Here is a 19,114-nt window from a genome sequence, read left to right as displayed (position 1 = left end):
ACCTTTTAAAACTTCAGGCATTTACATATCAATGAAATTATGGGAAAAATATGAAGGAGTCAAACAACTAAAATTCATCGGTACATCAAAAACAGTAATCATAGTCAAGACATTTTCAAATTAAGCTTATAGTGGAAGCTGTGCTAACAGTCACATCTTCAATACTCAGTGGGGACCAATTGTTATTGTTATTTGTTATTTGTCTTTATTTATGTTTTTTAGTTTTGAGGTTTTGCTTCCAGAATTAGGCAGATGATTCCATTTTCAGATTGTAAAAAGTAGATAAAATTGTCCTAATTTACTACTTGTATAGTGTCTTCAAAATTATCAATTAATTTGTTATTAAGTGAAACATATTATTTAATTCACGCTCAAAGGAATAGATACAATACAATATAAAAGATGATCAAGATCATTCCCTTTATTTAATTGATAGGCTTACTTTATATGGTTCAGTAAATAATTAAATTTTTGAGTGTGAAATATTCTGGAATGCATCCTTTATAATTGATTTTGCATAAATTTTAATTTACTTTTCTGGCTTGTGTGGGTTTTTTTTTTTAAACCTTTAAACATATATCTTATTTCTTACTTTATTAAGCAGTTGACTGGGGATATGGTGGAGTGGAAAGCATCTCCTGCATATTTTTTTTTTGTCATGCATTGAATAGCTCTATGTATGGAAACACTGCAGGAGGACTGGGTCTGGGTTTTGAATTTTCCATTTAACTTAACAACAAAGAATAAGAAGCAAATGTTAGAAGGAATGAAAGTCTGCTGTAACAGAAGAAATGCCAAGGCTCTTGGTGTCAGAAAACACAAAGATGTGTATTCTAAAAGCAAGAGGTTTATTCATTGGGTTTTTTGAGAACAAATTATTTATAATATCACTATTTACAAAACTATTGAGAAAAAGAATTCAAATCAGTTCAAGGGAAGGATAGACATCTTTGAAAAATGTGTTTCTCTATAAAATGCTATTTTATCTATTACAAGAGGATGTTTTAATAAATGTATATAAGCTGTGAGCTTATTTTATATTCAAAGGAGATTTTTTTTGTGAGAATATATCATTTAGTTTGTGTTAAATTAGAGGTACTACAATGTGAGTTATAGAAAGCAGAATCTTTAAGATGTATTATGTGTGTTCTGAGACACAAAGCATTCTAATATTTTAAGAATGAATAGAAAAAAGGATGAATGAGTAATTGGTATGAAAGGTTGCAAAATAAGTCTATTATGCAATTCCCATTAATAACATGATTATATCAAAAAGATGTCTTGAAGATCTCTAGAGAGACACTGAAATATTTTTGCTTGGCCCTCACCCTTTTTTGGAAGACAGTGGAGTTAAATTGTAGTGTTACAAAATAAAATAAAAATAATAACACAAATCTCTGGATTGCAAGATAGCTGCTGTCAAAAAAATATTCATTCAACATACATATGTATATTTGCATATATACTACAAAGTATATTATCTATTCTATTTAATTATGTCACTACATACTGTGTTCAGAGGTGATATCCAAAGACTCAGCGACCCACTCAACAGAAATAATCAGATGAGACTTAAGATCTTACTGACGTATCACTCCTTACCAGTTGATCAACAGGCTTCACTTTAGTAGAAAAAACAATGGTCCCAAATGTTCAATATAATGTACTTACATATGTGGGTGGGTGTGCGAACAGATAATATTCAGGAAATTGAACTGTTTCAACTATTTACAATATTACTTACTACATAGGTTGCACTAAGACCATAGATATTATAATGTGTATATATTGAGGAAAATAAAAAGAGAATAACAATGACATTAAACACTGGGTACCATTTATGATTCATGGAGAAAAAATCTGCTATGTCATTTCTTACATTTTTAGATATTTGTTTATAAAATACATAGTTTGCAAAGTGGCCGTGAGTATTGGTGAGTTTTCAGGAATTACATTGTATTAAATAGATTAATTTTATTGCACATACTTATGTAAATATATATATGATTATAAAAGTATATATATATATGAATATATTTTTTGTGTGAAATTCTACATTTAGTAGCATTTTTACAGCTCTTAATAAAAATTTGAGGCAAAGATCACTCCTATTTCAGAGAAGATGAATCTGAAACTTAACGCAGTTTATTTGCCCAGCTGCTAACTGATGAAAGTGGGGATGGATTACAATCATACCAGATTCCAAAGCCTATGTCTTAATCCTATGTCACACTATGTCACGTTGTCACTTACTGAGAATGTAAAAAATATTTGCTTTCAATGTTATCAGATTTAAATATATATATGCAATAATCTTAACCAAGTTTCATTTTACATTTTTATTCTTAAAAAATAAAGTTTAATTGCAAAGTTACTGTACTTAGTGACTCCAGTGTAGGATCTAAGTCAATTCATGTTGTCTGACCATGTCAGGGTCCAACAGTTGATAATCTCTGTAAGTATGTTAGCTAAATTCTACTTTGATACTTGTTCTGACTGTGCTCTGAGGTGTGCTCATCTCATTCTGTTGCTGTCACTTTGTCCATGTTCATTTGTTGATGAAAGCATGTGTACTAGTGATGTGATAGTCATTGAAATGGAAATGATTAATATTTTGAATAGATTTTAAAGAACAGTGTCCTCTTGTGCAAAAGTATGTTAAATATATGTTTTTTAGGGGCGCCTGGTGGCTTAGTTGGTTAAGCGTCTTACTTTTGATTTTGGCTCAGGTCATGATCTCAATGGTCAGAGGATAGAGCCCGGACCCGGGCTCACACTCAGTGGGGAGTCTGCTTGAAGATTCTCTTCCTCTACCTCTCCCACCTTGAGCATATGTGCATGTGTGTGTATGTGCACATGCATGCTCTCTCTAATAAATATCTGTAAAAAAGACATGTTTTTTTAAAATAAATTTTCTCATGAAACTTTAAAGCCATAACATATCTATATCAAAGCAATTGTTTTACATTTGAAGAGAGCAAAATAAAACATATGTAACATTTAAAAACAATAGATTTGGGGCACCTGGGTGGCTTAGTCAATTGAGTATCCCGCTCTAGGTTTAGGTTCAGGTCATGATCTCAGGCTCGTGGGATGGAGCCCCAGGAGCTCCATGCTAAGCAGTCTGCTTGAGGATCCTCTTCCTCTCCTTCTGCCTTTCCCTCTACTCAAGAGCACTCCTTCTCCCTCTCTTTCTAAAATAAATAATATATCTTTTTATAAAAATAAAAACAATAAAATAGTGGACTTGACAACATTTTAATTATTTTGAGGAAAAATAAATTAGGTTGCAAGTAAATTCAAGGGAAAATAGAAGAAAACAAGAAGTTTAATAGATATGTAATTTTAGATACAGAATTTCATAAAATGTGATTGAAGTTGGTCATTTGATGAAAAAAGTATCAATTTATAAATTTTTAAACCTAAAATCTTGTGGATTATAAAGTATTATATTAAAACAAATAATTTATAGGGATGTCTGACTGGCTCAGTGGATTAAACATCTGATTCTTGATTTTGGCCCAGGTTGTGGTCTCAGGGTCCTGGGATCCAGCCCCTTATGAGGTTTCTTGTTCAGTAGGGAATCTGCTGGAGAATCTCTCTCTCTCTCACTCTTTTTTTGTGTCCCTCTGCCCCCTGCCCCACACTCAGGTGCACATTCGCCCTCCCTTCCTCTCTCCCTCTGTGCCCCCTGCCTCATGCTCAAGTGAACTCTCTTTCTCAAATAAATAAATAAATATTTAAAATAATAATAATAATTTATGAATAAAAGAAGATTAAAATGCAATCAAGGAAAACAAATTTGTAAATGCCTGTGAAAGGCAAACTGAATATAAACTGAATACATTTATTTTACACAGAATTTAATACTTAGGAGTTAATCACTGTTTCAGAAATAAGTGATTAGAAATGTTACCAGGTACAGGAATTATACAGTTCATGCTGTTCTGCTCCTGGCCTTTTAAATCAGTTTTCTTAGAATAAAAAAATAATACTTTTAGATAAAAGAGATGATATTCCCTCTGTTATTATTTATTATAAAGCTGAGATTTTAGAACATTGGGAATGAAATTCCAAAATAGAATATAATTAGATAAACATTTTCAGAAAGCTGCAAAGTTAATGTATATTTAACTCATCTTTAAAGATTTTTTTAAACTTTTGTTTCATTTTAAAAAATTGTCTAGAAAAAAAAAATTGTCTAGAAGAAACTTTTGTAACACCAGGTAACCAATTTTTATGTACTTTTTCTCTCTCTGGGATTTGTTTTCTTGTTCATTACATCATTACATCATTAAACTCATTTTAGAACAATTTTGGAGAAAATATTAGCATGTGCCAGTTTCTTATTAATATGGTATCATCAAAAATAATTGTGTGAGGGCACCTGGGTGGCTCATTTGGTTAAGCATCTGACTCTTGGTTTCAACTGAGGTCATGATCTCACGGTGATGAGATTGAGACCATGTTGGGCTCTGCGCCCAGTGGTGAGTCTGCTTGAGATTCTCTTCCTCTCCCCCCTCCCCTGGCTCATGCTCTTTCAGTCTTTTTCTTTAAAAGAAATAAATCTTTAAAAAATAATTATTTGACATGTAAGTCTCAATGATATTATGAACAAATAATCTGAATGGTAGAAAACTGGGAATCACATGATTGTTACAAATACTTGCTGCCCAAGGTGAATAAATTGAAACCTACAATGTAACAGGTAGGCTGATTATAGGAAGGATCTTTTCTGTTTTAACATTTGTTTCCCTAGGAAATGAAGTTCATCATGCTTTAGTCTCTTTCCTGGAAACTTTCCCAAGTTAAGCACCAAGCTATTCATCAGCATGTCAGCTAAGTGAATAAAACTACTAACTACTTTTAAATGAAGCTGTGAAAACATATGCATGTTTTGTACAGTCATACCAATTTTAATTTAAATTTAAACAGATTTTCCAGGAAGATAAAAAGATAAAACCTTTAAATGAATTTCCTACTACGTTTAAAAAACATTATTTGTGCCTGAAATACTTTTTCCATTTTGCTTACTTAAGCAAAAATATTGTTCTATGGGTATATATGTTTAAACAATAAAAAATATGAGCCTGAATTTTTGAATAATTCTATCCTGAAATCTTTAGAAATAGCTATATCTTATCTATTTTTATTCTGAGCATGACACAATGGAGAAGAGTCTCAAGATGATAATTCTTAAGATGCATCTTAAGATTATAAATATGAAAGGCTAGATTTCTTGGTATGTGATAAACCTTGCAAATTATAATGTTTAATTAATTGGAAGTTACACTTTCTATCATAATTGCAACTGTTATTTATTGGGAAAATAATGATAAACACAGTCTCATCTTGCCCCAGAAAACAACCCCATCATAGTGAAAAGCCTTAAACCAGAATTTGATGTGCATTACGGGAATCTGCTGAGATTTCCAAGTCAGAAAGAAAATTCACCCTATTATGGAATCAAGCATCATGTTCTCAGGATAAACAAGTACTAGCCTTCAAGTAGGAAGACCTAATACCACGTGTCACACAGAGTTCAGCAGGTCGATGGCATGACCATCTGCTTTTGCTAACTGGCTTTCTCATAAGGAAAACTAAATTTCTCAGATTTTTATGACAAGAGGTAGCTTTGGACTTCGGTCGATGTCCTTGCTGAACTAGATTCCCACTCTCCAACAGAAACTGGGAGTAAGGAGTACTATGTTCCTTGATAATTATTTTTCAGATTTGGCTCCCCGTACTTGATAAAGACAAGCCTGGGTTGTAAAGTTGGCAAGACATTTATTCAATTTTTAAAGGGTTTATATACATTTCAAAAAAAAGAAAAAGAAGACAAAGAACTTAAACTATAAGCTTCCTAAAGTACATGTTTTAAGAAGAGGAAAAAGTGAAAGTCTTTTCCCTTATTTTCACAGGGAGAATTAGCTTTTTTTTTTTTTTTAATGTACTTGCAATTGCAAATATAATGCTTTTCCAGTAACATAAGAACAGGATATTATAAATAAAGACATTAAAACAACAAAGAAACCTTCCTATTCTGACTCTTTAATTGTATATACCTTCTAAGAGTATTTTTTAAATAAAAAAATTAAAAATGTTATGCAAATACACATTATATTATGCTGCAACTTGCTCTTTTTTATCACTTTGCAAAATGTCGTGTATAGCATTGCTGGTTAGTAGATGAATAAAGTAGTAATATTTAATATTTATTGCCTTGTATACCCTAAATAATCTTATACATGCTTTATATGTTTTAATTAATTTAATCTTTATAATAGCTCTATTAGGTTAGTTACTAGTGCCTTTTCCATTTTGCAGAGAGGTGACTGAGACAGTAGTTGGGCATTTTTGTCAAATTGAGAATCAAGATTATAATCTATTTTTATTTTTTAATTATTTTATTATTATTATTATTTTAAGATTTCATTTATTTATTCATGAGAGACAGAGATAGACATAATTCCCAAAGGAATTACGGGGCCAAAGATATGTGTAGTTTATTTCTTACCATCTACTTACTGATAGATTAGGTTCTAAACCAGGTTAACGTACCTACTATTTCTCAGTACTCCACCATCACTATCTCTGTTTTTCATATTTAACACAGAACCCACAGACTAAGTCATTATTACCTGCACTTCCGGTAGCCAGAGTGTTTGTGAATATTGTGATGGAGCAGCATGTTTCAAATGTGGGATTTTTTTTTTTCACTTTCATCATGTCTTTTCTTTTTCTTTCTTTTCTTTTCTTTCTTTCTTTCTTTCTTTCTTTCTTTCTTTCTTTCTTTCTTTCTTTCCTTTCTTCTTTCTTCTCTCTTTCTTTCTTTCTTTCTTCCTTTCTTTTTTTCTTTCTTTCTTTCTTTTCTTTTTTTGAGAAAATGAATGGGAAATATTCGAGAATGAGACAAAGCATGAGAGACTCCTAACTCTGGGAAATGAACAAGGGGTAATGGAAGGGGAGGTGGGCAGGGGTATGGGGTCATTGGGTGGTGGGCACTGATGGGGCACTTCATGGGATGAGCACTGGGTGTTATACTATATGTTGGCAAATCAAACTCCAATAAAAAAAGTATACAAAAAAATGTGGGCATTTTTGCCTCCTAATCTCTTTGACCATGTCTGAAGCCAATTTTTATGGTCACAGCTAGTGCGGGGGATGCTTTTGGCATTTAGTTATTGGAGGCCAGGGGTGCTGCTAAGCATCCTACAATGCACAGGACGGCCCCCTGAAACAGAATTATCCAGTCCAAAATATCAGTGGTGACGAGGTTGAAAAACTCTGGCATCGATCATTTTTTTTTCATCCATGAATTTCTAGTTTGTGGTTATTTCTCCAAATTGTTTTTTTGTATCAACTGTCAAAATTTGAAAATTAGAGCTATTTAAATTTCATCTTATGATACAAACATTTTTTCAGATTACTGGTGTCTTGTTGTGGCTTTTTCTTACTTGTTTTTTAGGGGTTCAGGGAGGGTGGCATTTTAAAAATTCATTTAACCATATCTTCCCATTCCTTCATTGTTTCCATTTTCCATATTTCTTGGCTCACTTAAGAAAATCCTCCCATCTAAATGTATATATAAAAAATCACCTAGATTTTATTGTATTTATTTTATTTTAAAATGTATTTAGATCCATAATCTCTATTTTTGTTTTTAAAAATCTTACCAAATGATGCCATCATTAGGAGCACTTATTGTCAGATTCTTAAACCGCCCTTTCTATTTCAGCTATAACTTTAGACAAGCCATTTATCTATCATTTGTGGGACTAAGTTTTCAATGTTGTTATCAGTAAAGCTAGGGAGGATAATAATACATAGATTCATCAGAATTAAATGCATTAATATACAGATACTCAATAGTTGCTGGGTTTTAGGACGGTGTCCTTAAACTTGACCATCATTTTCATTACTTTTCCTCATCAGCTCTATCTATAGTCTTTGGCAGGTAAAAGGCACTTGATAAGTATTGGCTGAGTTCAATATATTGAGAAAATTTTTCCTAGGCTGTACTGTTGATAAATATATGAATGATATAGAGATCCTGTGCTCAGGTAGCTTTTACTCAAGGAAAATAGAAATATGCCACCCGGTCTCTAATGCAATTTTCATGACCTTGTTTCCCCCTAAAGACAGCGTTAACATTCTTTATTTTCATTCTGTTTATTCAATTTGTAGACAACGTGCAACAAATTTCTGCTGTTCCTGTATATGTGCAAGTTCTTAACATTAATGATCATGCTCCTGAGTTCTCTGAATACTATGACACATATGTTTGTGAAAATGCAGGCTCTGGTCAGGTAAGGACCTGCAATAAATTGCTAATGTCTAAACATTGCCATTTGTTGTATATAATCACTTTTGCTACTATTCCTCCCATTTTGAAATGATAAAAATAAGCTTCTTTTAACCATGTGAATTACTGCTTTTATGTTGTGAGTACTGTATTATTTAAATTTCTTTTTTAAAAAATAAAATGTAAGCTTCAATCATTCCACTTTCAAATTCCTCAAATGTTTGAAAATCTGCTAACACTGGGGATTCATAGTAAATCTTTTATACTTTGTCAATACAATAAAGAAAAGTTCTGGGCACCTGGATGGCTGAGTCGGTTAAGCATATGCCTTCGGCTCAGGTCATAATCTCAGGGTCCTGGGATCAAGCCTGGCATGAGGCTCCTTGCTCATCGGGGAGCCTGCCTCTCCCTCTCCCTCTGCCTGCTGCTCTGCCTGCTTGTGCTCTCTCTTTCTCTCTCTGTCAAATAAAACCTTTTGAAAATAAAGAAAAGTTTTCCTTTTGGTAATTCTATAGAGTAAGTGATCATATTTCAATTAATGTTTAATTTTTCATTCATCATAAAGAAACATGATTTATAAACATAAACATGAAGAGAATGAGCTGGAATTTTTTTCCTGTAGCTTATAGCTACTCTATCAGACATATCAATTAAAAAAAAACCTAATGTCGAATGGATATTAAAGAATTTAAAGATATTAAAGATATTTAAAGAATAGAGAGCACACTTATTTTGAAACACATCACCATTACTTTACAATTTTTCCTTTCCTTCCTTCCCTCCTCTCCTTCTTTCCTCGCTTTTCTTTCTTTCTTTCTTTCTTTCTTTCTTTCTTTCTTTCTTTCTTTCTTTCAGAGCTCACTTTTCATCTGTAAAATAGAGAGCTTATAGTAGATCGTTCTTTGTTTTCAGTGCAGTCCACAATAACCTTACATTTTTTTCTTAGGTATCATTTGAAATCATAGCAGCCTATTAAATGTCATAAAACATCTTTAAAAATATATAATCTGGTTTTCAGAATGCTGCATGTGTGTATGTATGTATGCATGTATGTATAATGTATATATAGGAATTTATTTGCATATATATATTTACTATGAAATCAGTTATTCTCAGTAGATTTGAATTTATCAGTGAAGCTAGTTAAAGACGATTTGGATTTCACAAAATGGAAATTCTAATTTTCTACCAATAAATAATAGTAGTCAACATTATGCTTTATTTTCAAATACTTCATATGGTAAGAAATAGGCATATTTTAAGAATGAAGTATATCTGAATCGTTATGGATTATTCAACTCTAACATAATGGGAATCATTTGTAGCTCTTAAAATGTCTTGTTAAATTTATTTGGCCATGTTTATTTTAGAATACATTGTATTCCAGAAATAATTCTGAAATCTTGTCTATAACATTTCCTAATTTTAAAACAATAGTAAGATTATAATAAATATGCAAATGAATTTAAACTTAAGCTACTTAATTTGAATTGGTTAGGACCCAGGGTTTTTGATAAAATAAAAGGTTAATATAAAACTTTCAGAGACTCTCCATCATGTGGCACTGCCTCCTTGATCCAAAATCCAACTAATTTAGAAACCTATGGACAGACAAGATAGTACAAAGGAATCACAAAAACAGAATGCAAATGACCTCCTACGCACGACTCCTATGGAAACTAACTTTAAATGTTCTTTGAACTTGGAATTATAAATAGAAGATATACTTAGAAATTTAGCATATCTGATGTTCTCAAACTTTTCAAACACATCTGACTACCTGGATACATCAACAAATATAATAAGCTTAAAATTAAAGTAATTTTGGACATAACTTCTCTAACAATTTTCTAAATCTCTACATATTATATTTACATGCTGAAGATAGCTTGTATTTTGATAATTACTAGAAGAACAATTACATTTTATAGTTATCAGAATTATATGTGTTAAATTTGTATGTTTTATAAGCATTACATAAACATGAATGTATTCAGAGTGCCCCCCTTATGAGGCGGTCTATTTTCAAACTTAAAAAAATAGGCTTAATTTACTTCATTTCCTATACACTTATTTTTATAAATGTCCTGTGTAGTAGGTCCACTTACCCAATAAAATTGCATGTTCAATGGTCTTATCTGGCTGAGGTGGGCAGAAGATTTGGGAAGCAACACAGTTTAAATAAGAGACCTGACACCAGATATGGTAAACACTACTAAGGATGATGCTACCTAATTCGATTGATCACATTGGAGCTTTCATTTTAACTCCTCAAATTGTTCATAACAACTATAATTAATCATGTTTATAATAACCTTTTTCAACTTTTGCATCTTGTGAAAAGATGGAAATCAACATTCCTAGTAGAAACTAGAACTATACTATTGATTATATTAGAATCCACTCGTATCTTTACTGACTCAGTGGATCATTCATTCTTTTCACGGATTCTGGCTCATAGGCAAGAACTCAGAAGTTGGTACATTTGGAATATTGTGGAATACTTCCTTTTTTGATAATGAGAATTTGTTTTTTCTACTACCTGCTCACTGACAGTGACCATGGGAGGCTTCAGCCATTAGGCAGAGATAAATTTACAGCAAAGGGCAAAGCAGACTAATTTCCTACAGCACAGTTTTCTGACTTTCATGCTCAAAATCTTCAGTGGATTTTCCAATACCAGCATGGAAAAATACAAATTTCACTAGCCTGGGATTTAGCGATTTCTTTGATTTGGTCACAATTGTATCTATCTTGCTTTAAAAAATATATATCCTATTCACACTTTGAATTGCTTGTCTTTCAAAATGCAAATTATGGTTTCTACTCTGGAGTTTGTTCATATCAACCTTTCTTCCTGAAGTGCCCCTGTCAATTCTTATTGGAATTTTAACTATACTGCAAAACTGAACTCAAATGCCACATAATCAAATGATTTTAAACAAATATATATTTACAACATCTGAGACATGACTCTAGCAACATTATCAACATTAAAGCAATTCTCAAAAATGCTCAAAAAAAATTGTGAGGGAACTCTATCATGTGTCTAATTTTCTGAGTGAAGAAACTGAGGCTGAGAGAGTGCTACTTCCTAAGTTAGGACAGAGAGATATTTTATCCCAAGTGCTGGCATCAGAATCCATGCATGTTACTATTATATTTTGTTGCCTCTTTATCCATAGTTTGAATCGATCTTACATGTTTGTGAAATGAGTCACTTCTAGTTTCATGTGCTTTCTAGATTCCAAGGTACTTGTGAACAATGAATGAGTTTATTTTTATATTCTTGACAACATGCATTGCAGTTCCCAATAATAACTAGTTGAATAAATGAACAGAGCATGAAGACAGTAGTTCTTGAAATAAAGAGTATTTTTTCAATAATTCTCTGGAGATATGTTTGAATTTATTAGCCTTGTAGTTGATATTTAAAACTTTGCAATGTGATGAGATTTCTTAGAGAGTAAGGGCAGAGACAAGAATCAATCCATAGATTGAGACCCAGATACTCCAATATTAATGTTTGGGGTTTGGGACACACTAAGAAATAAACTTTGCAAGGAGCAAACTAGGAGAGTATGGTGGCATGGAAACTAAAAAAATATATTCCAAGGAGGAAGGGGTATTACCTGTTTTATTTGCTGCTTTCAGGTCAAGTAAAAGCAGAAAAGAAAAGATCCCATTAAATTTAAAAATAGAGATTTTAGACTTACTGGAATATTTGTAGGTAATATTTGTAGTGTATGTAATGTCACCCAGGAAGAAAATAAAAAGTGTGAATATGAGAGAACATAGGACAGAACCTTTGGGAATAGCAATATTTAAGGAGTCAGTAAAGAAAGAGAAGCTTGCAAAGTAGACTGAGTAGGTGGGACAAGTAATGTAGGAAAGAAACAAGAGTTTTGATGAGAACATGCATGAGTATAACAGTTTTTGAGGAGGAAGTGTCAATAGACTTAATTCCCACTATTCCAGGAAAAAAAAATCATCCTCACAGTTTACCATATGGTCAAATTTACTCTTTAAAAATATGTAATTTTGTAAGTAATTCACAGCTATATAAATAAAATGACAGTGCAAAACAACTTGACTAGAATGTGGCAAAGAGAAATTTCACTGGACATTTGTTAGGAATGGCAGGAAGATGTTTTCCAGATTGTTGAAATAAAAGTCAAGACTACTGCAATAAGGGAGACAAATGAACGCAACTGTTGAAACAAAATTCAGGAGAGTTTTTGAAAGCTGGGCTGAGATAGTGAAAAGGGACTAGAGGACATGTGTGGGGAGGGGGAGGTTGGTCAGTGTGATTAGGCCAGCTGTGTAACTGGCTCATAGAGAAGTTAGGCTCTCACTCTCCCATAGTGACTGAGATATAGGGGTCCTATCTTACTTGATATCTACATTTCAAAGGGATGGTTTTCAGGCTTTTGAGAAAGATCATCATGCATCACAAAATTGGAAGAGTTTGGGAGATCAATCTACATTTGGGCAGAGAAAGAATTTGCAATGAGAAATTGTTTCTTGTAATTGTTCAGAGAAAATGGAGGTAAGAAGCTTCTAGTGAGGAAGAAACCTGTCAAATGTTAACAAAATGTGAACATGGCAAATACGTATTTGTCAGTATTTAATACTTCGAGAAGTTTAAAATATTCTTTACAGCTCATATTTTTGTTGAAGGAAGAATGACTATCTTGCTCTATGATTGCAAAGCATTTAATCTTTAAATTTATAAACAGCAAATATAATAATCTAGTTAAAAAGAAAAATCCCATTGCATTCCCTTCCTTCCGGTTACATTTAGATACATTCTGCCTTCAGCAGTTTTCCATTTGCAAGATAAATCAAGTAGATTTTGGTGCACAACATTTATAAAAGAAGAGAAAATACTGACACATTTATTTTTAGCAAAGCAGAACAGCCCAGATTCTTATCGCAAAATATCGTGTGATGAAGTCCTTCCTGTTGAGTGACTAAAAAGATGATGACTATATTTTTCCTTTATCCTTAAAATCATATTGTTCATTTGCTGATTCTTGATTTTGAGAATATTCATCTGTTTCATCTTCATCTGAAGACTCCGTCTCAATCCTTTTTTTTTACATGATCAGTTTCACCATCATCTTAAGTCTGTAGTGCTGGTTTCTGCTTTTGGTTTTCATCTTCTATTCACACACTACTGTGAAATTACTTCCTCTGTCAGTTTTTTTTTCTTCTGGCATTATGAATGTAAAATGAAAAATCTTGAATTTTCAACTGTTTTTAAAGAAAAAATAAAATCAAACTAAAAAGATAGTGTATCCATTCTTTGATATCTTTTTGAATGATGATGTAATACTTTAGGCAACACATTTAAAAAGAGGAAGAAGACAATGATGCAATGGGAAAGATTTATTTTGCTATTATGTCATCTTTCTAGGCCATTCATCCTACAAGTTGCATATAACTCTTTTAAAAGCACATTAGGAGAAATTTATGAGTAATAATGAAATGATTTTTAAGATGATGAAATAGCACGATGCTTAAAGCATAAAAAAGATTATATCCCTAGGTTCCCAAAATGTATCCTAGATTTACAGAATGTGCCCATTCAGTAACTGAAAGTAAGATTATTTAATAATAATTTAATATTTCCTTACTATCAGGAACACATCCAAGAATTTGAAAAAATGAAATAACAATGTTTAAAAAATAGGTAGAACTGCTCAAAAAGAAATTCAAATGCTAATTTTTGATGCAATAAGCTTTAAAGGCACATTGAGAGTTGAACTTTGTTGAGGAAGAAAAATATCTATTGCATGCAATGGCATGGAGTTCTTGTGTGACTTGCTCAGAGTTTCGTATGAATCTCTATGGGAAATCTATGACATGCATCATAGTTTTACAGGTGTGTGTATTATGCCTCAAAAGGTTTAGGTAACTTTTTCAACATCATATAGCTTATTAGTGAGTGAGGATTATAATTTGTATCTCCAAGAATGATGCTTATTTTAACTATGCCCTGATAAAGACTAGCTATTCTTAGATTATTTGCACAATACAAAAACAAATAAAAAAGTTTTTTTTTAATTTTGTACTGATAATGAATTACACCTACAATTTTAAGGGCAAAAATAAAAAATGAAATCAATATGATTGAATCTCACCTCATTTCTGGGATGTGCATAGCTCAAACTCAGAATACATTACACCTGATTAGTGTTGTTTCATAAGGAGCAAGTCCACAAGTCATCAAATAACTCAAGGGACACATAAATGTCACTATCAAATTTAGAAGTTTGTCTAAGGTCTATTAGTATCTGAAAAAAAAAAAAAAACCCTACACAGTATGGTTACCTATAATGTTCCTCCACTCTGATCCAAGGGCAATCCAAAAATTCCCACTTACATTGCTAAATACACTATGGTTTATGAATTGAAATCAAAACATAGATTATTTGAGTGCTTCCAGTGTATCCAATATTACCATAGACATTTTCTTCTCGACACACAGTGGGTGATGCCTTATTTAATGGGTGGGTATTAGGGCTCTCGTGGCTCCTGGATTGTCATTGGTTTTGTACCATGTTTCCTCAGATGTTACATGTGGAATAAGATTGAGTTAGGCTCAGATTTCTGGTTTGAAATTCACTTGATAGGCTTCCTTCAAGTACGGTTGAAACCAAGAATTTGATATCAATATTTACCTCCCAGAATGACAGTAAAAATTTTCAAAAGTGCTCTTCCTCTTTTACTTGTTCCTAAGACTTAGGTAGTAATGTGTGAACATTGCAACTTAATAATCTGTCAAAAATATTTGCTTTAAAAAAAATATTTGCTTTAAGAGATAATAAAGCATATCTTGTATAACTGAAATGGTTTTTATATGGCCAACATAATTATTTTTAATTTAATGATGACTACAAGCAAAATGTTAAGGCCATTCTGTGTAGACATTCAGAGGAAATGCATTTTACTCTGTTTAAAAACAAGGAATATATAGTCAGTTAATAAAATAAGAAGGCAACTACACCATCGAAATACAAATTGGGAAATATACATGTCACCTAGTATGAATTATTTTATTTTTTTGAGATTTATTAATTTATTTATTCATAAGTGACACACAGAGAGAGGCAGAGACATAGGCAGAGGGAGAAGGAGACTCCATGTGAGGAGCCTGATGTGGGACTCAACGCCAGGATCCCGAGATCATGACCTGAACTGAAGGCAGACCCTCAACCATTGAGCCACCCAGGCACCCCAGTATGAATTCTTGACTAAGCTAAGGATAGATGTAAAAACAGTATCTATTTCTCCAGAGTGCAAACTGCAAATTTGGGTGTGGAAGCAGAGAGGAAAGAATCTCTTCTCTGGACTGAAGAATGAAAAGTGAATGCAATATAAAGAAAAGAGAAAACTTCTATGATGTGCCCCCTGGCCTGAGATACCCCCAAGTAAATTGCTAAAATGAAATTAATTTAGAAAATGTTGGAGTAGGGAGTATAAAACTTCATAATAGCAAAACCTGAGGGAGCCTTTGTGCCAAGGAAGATGGAATTTGGTATGAATGTGTTTATATTAAGCCTCCCAAAGTGAAGATCCCTCTTTCTTCTCCTACACTCTCTGTTTCCCCACAACACTCTACAAAAGAACAGGCATCTCTGATGCCCCAAAATCCCAAAACCATATAGTTTAAAGCATGCATACATGTACTTGCCCACACATAATACACATACACAAGAAGAAACAAAGGAAAAAAAATGTAAGCAATCTACATCACAAAGAGAATTATAAATGGACAAAGATTGGTGAGAAAAATAGATCTCCAGACATTCATATCTGTTTTTGTGTGCTTTAGATGTGACTTACTAGTCTTTGATTGTTTTCATCATTTTTGGTACAGCAATATGTTGTAGGCTTTGCCACTTACTCATTTACTGCTTTCTGGCTTCAGTTCCTCCTTAAAAAGTACCTGTTCCTTGATCCTGTGAGAACGGATTCATCCCGTTAGAGCATTTCTTTTATTGTGAATGAAATGTCAAAGTAGGGCACTGGATGAACAGTGAAGAAGGAAAAGTCTTCTCTTCCTGATTTTGTGTTGAGCATGTTTGTTTTCTCCTTTCTCATTCTGCACAGTTGGCCGGTGTGAAGATACACATGGTGCTTTATCCAGCCACAAGTATAGCCCCAGATGCCCCAGAGGTACATTCCCAAGGCTACCATACAGCTCCATCCCAGGCCTGGGAGGTCTTGCAGCCTTCCCAATGTGAATGCTGTGAGCTCCAGGCCCTGCAACCATAGTAGCCTCCCAACTCCTTCTGCCTTTCTGTCCACCCACATGCTTGCACCCTGGAGGACTGTTCTGCTTGTCTGGAGAATGTGGACTAGCTCCAGCCCAGGCAACCCAGTGAACTCCATTGTCCTGAAAACAAGATGCTGCAACCAAACATTCCCCAAGGAGATCTAAAGCTCATCTTGGGGAGAGGGCTTCCTTTCCACATTTGTCTGTTTCTACTGTAGATAATTTCACTGTACTTCTGAGTACTCTTTGGAGTTCTCATTACATCTTTACAGTTACTCTCCTACTGTAGCTTAATAATTCTTTATATTAATATTCCTCCTTTTAAATTACTGTGTGCTTCCTATCCCTCAATTGGGTCCAGACTGATACATATGCTCATTTTTTAATATTTTCTGTCTCAGATTTGGAAACAGTCATTTTCCTAAGATTTTGTGATATTTTAGCGGGGTACTGCAGAAAACACAGAATGGTCAGTAACAAAATTGGGATACCAATCCAGAAAAACCAAGAAAATCCCGCTTTCTCTTTCTCTCTTGCTCTCACTTTATAGCTCTCCTGTTCTCTCTTATTTTTCAATAATGTACAAGAACACTATAAGGGAAACTCCAACACGGTTATTTCTTGTTTATTTTCTTTATTTATAATTAATGTACATTAGAAAAACACAGATATGATAAATTCTCAGGTTTTTTTAATTAGAACTATTATATGTATCCAGAAGTGAATAATTTTCCCTCAAATTGCAAATGATAATCCACTCATCACTCACTAGTTGGACTACCTCTGTTATATGTATGTGCATGTGTGCATAAATACACATGCATATGTATAAAGCTACGCAAAGTTATTTGTTTTTTTTTGAAACAAATACTTTAAATTTCCAAAAGAGACATAAATCCTAGGAGTAGTAAAGAACTCTCTAACCTTTAATATGATTGAATTAATATGAACAATATTTAAAAGTAAGAACACCAAAAAGATTAAAAAAAACTATCTTAAACATGAGACACTATCATAGAAGACAAAGAATGCAAAAGCAAATTATATTAAAAATACAATGCTTGTAAGCAGTGCCAAATTTAATAAATCTTTTCAGTTGCATACAAATCAAAACTGCAATGAGATACCACATCATCCTTGTCAGAATGGCTAACTTAACAACACAGGAAAGAACAGGTGTTGGTGAGAATGGAAAGAAAGGGGAACCTTCTTACACTGTTGGTGGAAAGGCAAACTGGTGCAGCCACTCTGGAAAACAGTAAGGAGACTCTTTGAAAAAGTTACAAATAGAGCTACCCTACAGCCCAGCAACCACATTACTAGGTATACTAAGATACAAAAATACTGATTCAAAAGGGCACATGCACCCTGATATTTATAGGAGCATTATTAACAATAGCCACATTATGGAAAGAGCCCAAATATCCATTGACTGATGAATATATAAAGAAGATGTGGCAGGAGTGCCTGTTTGGCTCAGTCAGTTATGATTCCAACTCTATTTTGGGCTCAGGTCATGATATCAGGGTCATAAGATCCAGTCCTGTATTGGACTCCTCAATGGGCATGGAATATGCTTGAGATTTTCCTCACCTTCTGCCCCTTACACTCCCTCTTAAAAAAAAAAGATATATATAAAATGGAATATTACTCAGCCATCCAAAAGAATGAAATCTTTCCATTTGCAGTGATGTGGATGGAACTAGGATGTATTACGCTAAACAAAATAACTCAGAGAAAGACAAATACCTTATAATTTCACTCATATATGGAATTTAAGAAATAAAGCAGATTAATTAGGGGAAGGGGGGAAAAAGAGAGGGAAGCAAACCATAAGAGTCTCTTAACTATAGAAGACAAACTGAGGGTTGAAGAAGGGAGGTGGGCAGAGGATGAGCTAAATGAGTGATAGGTATTAAGGACAGCACTTGGAATTAGGACTGGGGATTAAAAGTCACGAATCACTAAATTTTACTCCTGAAATCAATATTACACTATATGTTAACTAACTAGAATTTAAATAGAAACTTGAAACAAAAATCTTTCCAATTACAAATAGTTATATTCATATACCCTACACATTTATGGTTTTATCATTAATTTTTAATTAAAAATAAAGACAAAAGATAGATGAGGAAATAACTACCTAAAAAACTTGAAAAAGTCATTCTGTTATTAACATACAATAGTACTTGCTGTTTGATAAGAAATTGTTTAACAGCTGGTTCCCTGGTATTGATGTAGTATGTGATCTTTCAAAATACTATGAGAGACCTTGTCAATGAAGAAGTATTCATGTGCTTTATAACCATTACAGATGACATCTTAATTATTTCTTAATGTGAATGATTTCTGTATGTTGATCTTATTGAGTTTCCCAAATAATTTTCTATAATAAGCTTTCCTAAAAATTAGCATAATTTTTATTTGTATTAAGAAACCACATTCTATTAGTCTCTTAAAATAGAATATTAACTAATAATATTCTTAAGGAGTATTTTTGATAAATTGCTTTATAAAATATA

The 19,114-nt window shown here is 32.8% G+C and overlaps 1 protein-coding gene across 7 annotated transcripts in view; it reads left to right on the top strand.

Annotated features, from left to right (window-relative positions):
- CDH19 (cadherin 19) overlaps window positions 1–19,114 on the top strand; it is a 94,004-nt gene that overhangs the window by 54,950 nt on the left and 19,940 nt on the right. For all 7 annotated transcript variants that reach the window (XM_025997723.2, XM_025997724.2, XM_072758066.1 and 4 more), the window contains one exon: window positions 8,188–8,309. In XM_025997723.2, coding sequence (XP_025853508.2) covers window positions 8,188–8,309 — 122 coding nt within the window. The remainder of the gene's footprint in view (window positions 1–8,187; window positions 8,310–19,114) is intronic.

The sequence above is a fragment of the Vulpes vulpes genome, chromosome 5, assembly GCF_048418805.1.
Source record: "Vulpes vulpes isolate BD-2025 chromosome 5, VulVul3, whole genome shotgun sequence".
Classification (NCBI taxonomy): domain Eukaryota; kingdom Metazoa; phylum Chordata; class Mammalia; order Carnivora; family Canidae; genus Vulpes; species Vulpes vulpes.
This window is presented reverse-complemented; position numbering and strand designations above follow the sequence as displayed.